At 41.7% G+C, this 10,000-nt stretch overlaps 1 protein-coding gene across 4 annotated transcripts in view; it reads right to left on the bottom strand.

The window, feature by feature from the left end:
- The window catches only part of LOC143019683 (uncharacterized), a 58,392-nt gene that overhangs the window by 32,054 nt on the left and 16,338 nt on the right, over positions 1–10,000 (bottom strand). For 2 of the 4 annotated variants that reach the window (XM_076175629.1, XM_076175630.1), the window contains one exon: positions 9,537–9,754. The exons of the other annotated variants lie outside the window; for them this stretch is intronic. In XM_076175629.1, coding sequence (XP_076031744.1) covers positions 9,537–9,754 — 218 coding nt within the window. The remainder of the gene's footprint in view (positions 1–9,536; positions 9,755–10,000) is intronic. 4 annotated transcript variants of the gene reach the window in all.

The following is a 10,000-nucleotide window of genomic DNA, read 5'->3' as shown; positions in this document are numbered from 1 at the left end:
TAGTCAGACTCAGACCTAATATAGAATACAATGTACAGTGTTGGTCTTCATAACACAAGAAGGATATACAGAAGCTAGAAAGAGTGCAGCGTAGAGTAACAATGCTCATCCCTAGGTTGCGGAACAAGCCGTGAAGAGCGTGAGAACTAAATGAGGGGTGATCTAATTGAGGTCTTCAAAATTGTCAAAGGAATTGAAAACATGGATGTGGAAAATGTTTTCAAAATTGACACCTTTAACGCAACTAGGAATAATGGATGCAAGATTGTAGGAAAACGATTTAAACACACACACACACACACACACACACACACACACACACACACACACACACACACACAAAAAAAAAGAAATATATATATATATATATATATATATAAATATATATATATATATATAAATATATATAAATATAAATATATAAATAAATATATATGCAAGGTTGACCACGAAGAAAAAATATTAAAGCAGAGCGCTTTCGTGTATTCACATCTTCAGTGCAAATAATACATATATACTGTATATACACACACACACACACAGAGACTGCAGCAGATCCGAGGTGAGGTGAATATATATATATATACATATATATATATATATATACATATACTGTATATACATATATACGTGTGTGTGTGTGCATGTGTGCGTGTTATATGGACAGACGAACAGCAAAAGTCCTATAGGTTCTTACAAGGCTGTTTTGGTACTTGACCTATAATTATTTTTATTTACTTATTTATTTTAACCTATCTTTAAGTAAATAATTTTAGTCGGGGATTTGTAGCTAAGTAAATATTGAGACTTTTTTTTAACCTCTTCAGTGGAACTATCAATGACGTTGGATGGTAGACCATTCCATATATTAACATCGGGATTGAAGAGAGTATTTCGCCACAAATTTTTTAAATCGTTTTCCTACAATCTTGCATCTATTATTCCTAGTTACGTTGCAGGTGTCAGTTTTGAAATATTTTACCACATCCATGTTTTCAGTTCCTTTGACAATTTTAAAGACCTCGATTAGATCGTCCCTCATTCTCCGTTTTGAGAGACTAAACAAATTTAGTTCTTTTAAGCGTTCTTCATACGACTTGTTCCGCAACCTAGGGATGAGCTTTGTTACTCTATGCGGCACTTTTTCTAACCTCTATATATTCTTCTTGTAATATGAAGACCAACACTCTGCACAGTATTCTAGGTTAGGTATGACTTGGGCACTGTAAAGATTAAGAATAATTTCTTCAGTTCTAAACTCGAAAGCTCTGCTTATAAATCCAATTAATTTATTTGCAGTTCTAATGACCTCTGAGCACTGCTTGTTGTACACCATTCATCATGTAGTTTGCCTGGACATTACTAATACCAATGTGAAGTACTTTACATTTATCTATATTGAAAAACATCTGGGAATTTTCGGCCCATTCGCATAAAGTGTTGTGTAATGTATATCATCTTATTTGCAATTTTGATATCCGCGAACTTTGATGATTTACATTTCATATTTTCATCCAGATCATTAATGTATAGAAAGAGTACAGGAACTAGCACTGAGACTTGAGGCACTCCACTTGTTACACAATGCCAGACTGAGCATTTTCCATTCAGAACAACACGTTGCCTACCAGACAGCCATTCAGAAATCCATCGGTCAACATGACCTACTATACCAAGGGATTCTAGTTTACTTAGTAACCTCCTATGGACTTTATCGAAAGTCAACTGCTCTCCCTTCTTTGCACATTCTGTGTCATGCCAGAAGTCGAGACGCTTTGTCAGACACGAGTGCTTATTACGGAAACCATCTTCTCAATCTTTAATAATATTGTTCTTCTTCAAGAGTTTCTCAACTTTGTCACTCAAGATAGACTTCATTAGTTTACAAATAACTGATGTAAGGCTAATAGGACCATAGTTAACAGGATTGGATTTGTCACTTCTTTTGAACAAGGGTACAACATTTGCTAGTTTCCACCCCTGTACGACTCTTCCAGATTGTAAAGATAAGTTAAAAATCGCACTGAAGGGCTTGCAAATTGCTTCTTTAACTTCCTTGAATATTCTTGGGTAAATTTTGTCTCGTCCAGGTGATCTGAATGCTTTATCTATAACGCGCATCCATGCCAAGTAGGCGTGTGGATACTTTCTTGGTGGTACTGGCTGATCGATTCCACTGTTCTAAATTGTGAACACAAAACAATATTTTAGGATGTCTGCCATTGCACCCTCGTCTGTTACTATCCTCCCTCTCACAGCTGACTGGAGTGGACCAATGGTGCTCTTGAGTATTTTTTTTTTCCTGATATATCTGAAATATTATCGTTAGCAGAACAATATCGAGAACATTCTGCCCACCTGTTGGCTCGCGAATGTGTTCTTACAAGGAATTTTCCAAGATATTTGAGTATACCCCATGACCAGTGTGCAAATTTAATGTTCCACCCCATAAAGCCACTGGTAAGTTGAAATCTCCAATAATAATAGCTTCCTTCTCGCTGCAAATATCTAAAATCTCCTCATATACTTCATTGTTATTATTTTGGACTTGGGCTGATGGTCGATAAACAAGACCAATAATAAATTTCTCGGACACTGAGAATTTGCATGTATACAGCATCAATGTTCCTTATATGCGGATTAGTAATTTCCTGTGTTTGTAGGCGTGATTTTACATAAAAAAGTACTACACCGCCACCTGTTCTCTGTGGCCATTCATCACTGAATATCGAATACCTTTTTATACTATTCCGCTAAGAAATCTCGATTTTAAGTGTTTATCCAAGATTCAGTAACTAACAATATCATAGTTTTCGAGAAAAATGTAACAAGATCTTATAATTTGTTTCGCAAGCTACGTGCACTGACTAAACAGACTTAAATGCTGCCTTTGAGTGGATACCTGACTTCTATTTTCTACTATGGTGATCGGGGTCCCCTATATTGCTCGACATGCCTCCAGTGCATCATTAAGGAGTCTACCTAGGCAATCAGATCCAATTGGATTAAGGTGGAGCCCATCTCAATTAAAATGTGTTTGTCTATGAACTCGATATTTATATTTGAACACAAGGACTTTATGTAGTCATCTGTGCTTAAAGCCCTGCTGTAAAACTGCCCTTCAGCACCGATGAGAGGGACCATGCTGGATATCATTATCTTCCTACGCTTTGCCTTCAGCCCATTAATAATACGTTTGAATTTATTCATCAATTCTTCCGAGTTCGTGTTCATGATGTCATTCACACCTACAAGCACTATGTAAGCTGACTCGGCCTTTTCATCATTATTGAATACTTCATAAGAACATAAAAACATGAGAATGAAGGAGACTGCAAGAGACCATAAGGCCTACACTAGGCAGCTCCGTATCCATCACCACCAGTCATCCCCATCCATAAAGTTGTCTAATCGTTTCTTAAAACAACTGATAGTTTCACCGCTTACTACATGGTTACTAAGTTTATTCCATTCGTCGACCACCACTTCGATAGCATTCGTGATGTCATAAATTTTGGCTCATGGAAAACAATGTTTTTCCTTCTTTTTTGAGCTCTTCCACAGAATTCCTCTAACTGATGTATTAATGAATCTCCCATATTAACACTATCTTCTGGTTCACCGTCCATGGCAGCCAAGGGACCAAACGAGTTTTGCGTCATGATAGGCTCGATAGGTTTTTTAGCTTCTGTTTGGGGTCACCGTTTTTGATGGTGGTGAATTCACCGCTTAAGGTACCGACGTGATCCGGTTCTGTTTGGAGGGTGGTGCGAGTGGCATTTGTCAAGGATGTAAGAGATGTTAGAGCAAAGGCCGCTGCCGCAGCATAGGTTTGGGACGCAGATGTCGAAACGGCTGCATGTGGTAGAGAAGCGTTGGCACCTATGTGAAAAGTTACAAATTGTTCAAGGGTTTCCACCTTGTTTTTCAAATACGTGTTTTCTGCTTGAAGATTCTCCACGGCCTTATCAGCTGTGGACAGCGACATATTTCCGAGAATGAATAGAAAGACTTGGCAAACCTTCCCCGGTACTTGATACATGCTCCCGTCGATGGGAGCATTTTGAACTGTTATCACTGAGCGGCTCTGTTTCAGCGATTTCCAATTCGAAATTATTTGACTACTATATATCCCCAAACGAAAGTATAATTTACTTTGTCAATCACTTAAAAGACAAGACTGAATTCATTTTGTACAATTTTGTACACGCCACATCCTCCTATTTCTCTGGAGTTGAACATCCCCAAACGTGATACCATTCCCAGTTGAACATCGTAATTGACCAAGTTCCACTGATTTCCTGCGAGGAGTGACAAGATCTAATCCTATTAAGAGCAAATAATATTCACTTATAACGACCTGAACCTAAGGGCTTAATAGGAATACAGATAGAATGACAGAGAGGAACGTGTACAGCTCAAGACTTGTATAGATGGTTCAGGAGGAAGCATAGAGTGGTTCGAGGGTCTATTGGAGAGGGAAGGAGATAGGATGAGGGTTGTTTAGTGTGTGTGTGTGGTTAAGTGGCTGGTCGGGTGAAGACGGTTGAGGGTTGCCTACCCTATGAGGGTGGGGTTTGATGGGGGAGGGAGGGTTGATCACTCAACTGTCAGCATCACTTTTATAGACACTTCCACCGCTATAACACTGATGTTTCTTTTCACTTTTTACCGATTTGTCGGGGCCCAATCTTATTACACCAACGCGCGAGGCCTAGATGAGGGTTTTGTCCGCCTAAGGTGGGGTGGGGGTGGGTGGGTGATGTTTACTTTTCCCACATTGGCCCCCTGACACGTGGTGCCCAAGATGGTGAGGGTTGGGCGTCCGAGTGAGCAGTTTATAAAATTCCACACAACGCTAGGCTCACTTACGACCCGCGGTATTGGCACTCTCGTACTCTGCCACAAGAATGCATGATTGTTTTGCACTTTTAGAGCATTCGGTCACTGCAATTCTTTATTTAACGTTGGGGGTGGTCACCACTCGTTTCGACCTTCATTCCACTATCGCGCGGCACTCTCACATCTTTAAAAATACTGGTAACGTGGGAGCGCTGTCCTGCACGTTTGCACCCCAGCACGTCAGGGAGGTGTGTGTGTGTGTGTGTGTGTGTGTGTGTTTATACATATATATATATATATATATATATATATATATATATATATAAATATATGCAAAGTAGACCACTTGGAAAAAGGAAACTAACGAAGCAGAGCGCTTTCGTATATTACATCTGCAGTGGAAGTTGTTGCACTGAAGATGTAATATACGAAAACGCTCTGCTTCGTTAGTTTCCTTTTTCCAAGTGGTCTACTTTGCATAAGTGAACATACGTACCCGTGTTCTTATTAGCATGCATATATATATATATATATATATATATATATATATATATATATATATATATATATATATATATATATATATATATATTGAAGGCACTTTCTCCTTTATCAAGAGGGTGCCTAAGCCAAAGCACACACCGCTCCATACGCACTGAAGACCATTGTATGTCACCCGTCCATCTCAGCAATTCGAGGATAAAGGGTGACCCCACGCCCCCCACTGTATACACAACGTTTTGTGAACGACCATGAATAATTTGAACCTGGTACCTGAGTGGCGGGGAAAGAGAGAGAGAGAGAGAGAGAGAGAGAGAGAGAGAGAGAGAGAGAGAGAGAGAGAGAGAGAGAGAGAGAGAGAGAGAGAGAATCCTCAAAGGAACTCAGCAGCGCGCTACTGGTCTTTTTTTTTTTTTTTTTTTTTTTTTAACACAAACGACCGAGGATACACATATGCTGCTCGAGTGACCGCAGTCACAGGTTCACACCCGGTCCATCACCCCTGTGCTGAATTACTTCGCCTAAGTTAACCTAAATGAAACTACAAAGTGTGCCCCAGTCCTGCTGAAGTGTTGAACAAGAGTTTCTACACTTTTCTATATCTTGTTCAACCCCTGCGGACCCGAATACCGTTGCCAGCCACTGTGAGGCTGCGGGTTGTAGTCAGTGAAATTCAAGAAAACGATTAAGTCATTATAATCTCTGTTCAACCCTTATACACCACCACGCCAGCCGCTACCACCACTAATGGCACCACCACCACCACCACCACCACTACCACCACTTCAACCACCACTACTGCCATCGCAACCACAACCTTCTCCTCCTCCTCCTCTTCACCTCCTCCTCCTCCACTGCTCCCATCGCGATCACGACCACCTAGGTCCTTGTTTTCCTTCTCCACCTCTTCCTTCTTCTCTTCCTCCTCCTCCTCCTTTTCCCCTTCCTCCTCCTCCTCCTCTTCCCCCCCTCCTCCTCCTCTTCCCCCTCCTCCTCCACTGCTCCCATCGCGATCACGAGCACCTAGGTCCTTGTTCTCCTTCTCCACCTCTTCCTTCTTCTCTTCCTCCTCCTCCTCTTCCCTTTCCTCCTCCTCCTCCTCTTTCCCCTCCTCCTCCTCCACTGCTCCCATCGCGATCACGAGCACCTAGGTCCTTGTTCTCCTTCTCCACCTCTTCCTTCTTCTCTTCCTCCTCCTCTTCCCCCTCCTCCTCCTCCTCCTCTTCTTCCCCCTCCTCCTCCTCTTCCCCCTCCTCCTCCTCTTCCCCCTCCTCCTCCTCCTCCTCCCCTCCTCCTCCTCCTCCTCTTCCCCCTCCTCCTCCTCCACTGCTCCCATCGCGATCACGAGCACCTAGGTCTTTGTTATCCTTCTCCACCTCTTCCTTTTTCTCTTCCTCCTCCTCCTCTTCCCCCTCCTCCTCCTCCACTGCTCCCATCGCGATCACGAGCACCTGGGTCCTTGTTATCCTTCTCCACCTCTTCCTTCTTCTCTTCCTCCTCTTCCCCCTCCTCCTCCTCCTCTTCCCCCATCCTCCTCCTCCTTTCCCTCCACCCCTACCACGCGCTAAGCTTGCGTTGGTTACGCAGTGGATGCATACGCCTAGCAGCTTTAAGTCCTTGACACACTGAGAAGGCGTATGTCGGAAGCTCTCCTCGGTTCTTCCAGTGCATTACTCTACACAACCAGAAACTACACAAACCTACACGAATACCGGAGCACTTCCGGTCCCACGAATAATACAAACACCCAGATCCACGAAAGAACAGTCAGACGTAATTATTCTTTAAATGTATATCCGTCGATTAAGACAGTGTGGAGGGTTTCAGTCGAGCGAATAAAATCGTCTGGTGAAAGGAAATGGGGAAAAGATGGTTCGAGCGATGACTACACAGGGTCACCGAGTACGAATACTTCCGAGATCTGTACTTCTTTCCTCGCCTTTCCCCCCAGTATTGATTTGTGGACTCTAAAGCTTGGTGCTCTTTTATGGCACCCTATCGTTCTTTTACAAGCAGAAAGAAATCCAAGTTCTATCAAGGATTTTGTCCACACACACACACACACACACACACACACACACACACACACACACACACACACACACACACACACACACACACACACACACACACACACACATACGCACGCACGTGTCGCTTACCTGGTAAGCTTTTACTAAAGGATGATGTTGAAAGAGCGATGGACAGGATTGTGTGTACTTTGATCTACGAGACAAACGAGTCTTATGTAAAGACAGGAGTACGTTGGAGGATCTACAGGCATCCAGGAACTGAACTGAATGGCTTATGCGACACTGACCCATGAGGACTGTAGTAAAGGATATGTTGTCAGGATAGACGGAAGTAACAAGTGAAATCCCACAAGAGTCGGTGGTGGCGCTCGTTAGATTCCTAATTTGTGCAGAGGAGATAATGGAAGGAACGACAAACTACACTAACCTGTTTGCAGACGACACAAATATTGATGAGAATGTATGAATGCGATTTCAAGTTCTTAGAAATACGTCTGGGAAGAATATAAAACTGAAGCTATGTGTATAAAATAAATTCTAATGCTATGAGATCATAAGTATCGGGAATGGGTGCACATATAAAGAAACAATGAATTACTTCATCTATAGGAAGTAAAACAACTGCAAAAGCGAAAGAGAAGAATCTGTGTGTGTCGATCACAAATAATGTCATCTAATAATCACACATTAAAAAACTTGCGAGACATAAAACTACTAACGAACACAAGACTGACATTTCACTCGACGGACAGAGATTAAAAAAATAAATAAATTAAAAAAATAAAATGGAATATACAGCAGGAGTGTGGTCACCAACCATAGACTAGTAAGATCAAGAGAATTCAAAGAATATAAAAAAATATATATAAATATATATCAAAAAAAAAAAAATAAAAAAAATCATGAAGATTGGAAAAAAAAAATCTCCTCATTAACATGAAGAAGAAAGATGAGAGATGGTTACTGCGTTCAGGAAAAGGAAAGAAATCAACAAAATTAATTAAAAAATGTCTTTATTGAGATGGGAGAAGCGACAAAGGAGGAAAATGAAAAAAAAAAGACAAAATGTCTGAGCGACACCAGGAATCACCGCATTTCATAGAAATGCATCAGATTATGCAGTAATTTAAAACAGGAAATGGTCATATCATAGAAATGAAAATTAATCTAAAACAAAGTGTGTTAGATAGGTACATAGATGGAATCCTACAGGTGTAGCTCTACCTGTAAATTACAATTAACACACACACACACACACACACACACACACACACACACACACACACACATAGAGACATGGTCTCACTAACCATATCTCAACTCGCAACTAGCGAGGGGGCATTCTTCCCTCTAGGTACAGACCCCTCTACATTCCCCTTCTCCTCACACTCCCCCTTCCTTCCGCCTTCTCCTCCCCCCTCCCTCCTTCCTCCTCCTCCTCTTCTTCTTCCTCTACTACACCCCGTGCACCGTCGGCAGGTCGTATTGATGCAGTTTCGTCATGACCTAAAAAACCACCTTGACTCTTCTTCTTCTACTCTGTGAACTCTCATCCTCGGAAGACTCTGAGACAACGATGTACTCTCCTCGTGCGTCCACGGTCTGTTGACGAGCAGCCCCAACGACCTCGCGCAAGATGGCACCAAGGCAGACCCACCACGAGCGTCCACATTTTTTTTTTTTTTTTTTTTTCTTTTGGGTCGCATGAAGAATTGTCTCCCCAGAACACCCACATGAAGAATCGTCACTCCATGAGATCCCACCTGAAGAATTGCCACCCCAGTAGGCCCGAATATCAACAGTGGAATAAAGATTAGGTTAGGTTAGGTTAGGTTGAATGAGGGTTATGCTTATTCATTAACTTATACAACTGAAGAATCGTAAACCCAGGATGATCCACACGAAGAATTGTCACCTTAGGATAGCCCATATGAAGAATTGTCACCCTGTCGAAGTCTGGGATAACGATTCTTCATATGACTTTTTTTTTTTTTTTTTTTGGGGGGGGAAGTTGCAACTGGCCCGTATCCAGAGCTTATGACTTTGGGAGAGGGGGGGGGGAGTGTCGTCCTGCGTATTTGGGGGGAGGGGAGCTAAACGTAATATTTGGGGGAGGGGGGCTCAAAGTAATAAATATAACTAATCTTGTATAGCACTTACGGAAACTGTAACAACAGCAATGTTGTGGGACCACTGATGGCACTACGATCATCAGTCATGTCCGACAGTGCATTGGACATCATATACGGGTTATGCAATACAAGCACGTGCAGGCAGCACCAAGTTGCAAGATGATGAATTAAGGATATATGTTTGCAGTAAAGAGTATCCTCAAAACCCATTAGTTTGCAGTTCACTTGTAGTTTTATTTTATCAATCTATAAGAAAAATTAATGAAAATTACAAATATATGAACAGTTTGGGGAGGGGAGTTACTGATTTTTTGCGCACACACACACACACACACACACACACACACACACACACACACACACACACACACACACACACACACACACACAAATCGTGGCTACAGGCAGCAGGCCGTTTCAATAATCGTGGAAAGGAAAAACAAAGCATGATATATCTGTTTACCGAATACGTGTATAGCAACATGCATTTCT

The sequence above is a fragment of the Oratosquilla oratoria genome, chromosome 37 (genome assembly GCF_046742065.1).
Source record: "Oratosquilla oratoria isolate Oo_2021 chromosome 37, ASM4674206v1, whole genome shotgun sequence".
Taxonomy (NCBI): Eukaryota; Metazoa; Arthropoda; class Malacostraca; order Stomatopoda; family Squillidae; genus Oratosquilla; species Oratosquilla oratoria.
This window is presented reverse-complemented; position numbering and strand designations above follow the sequence as displayed.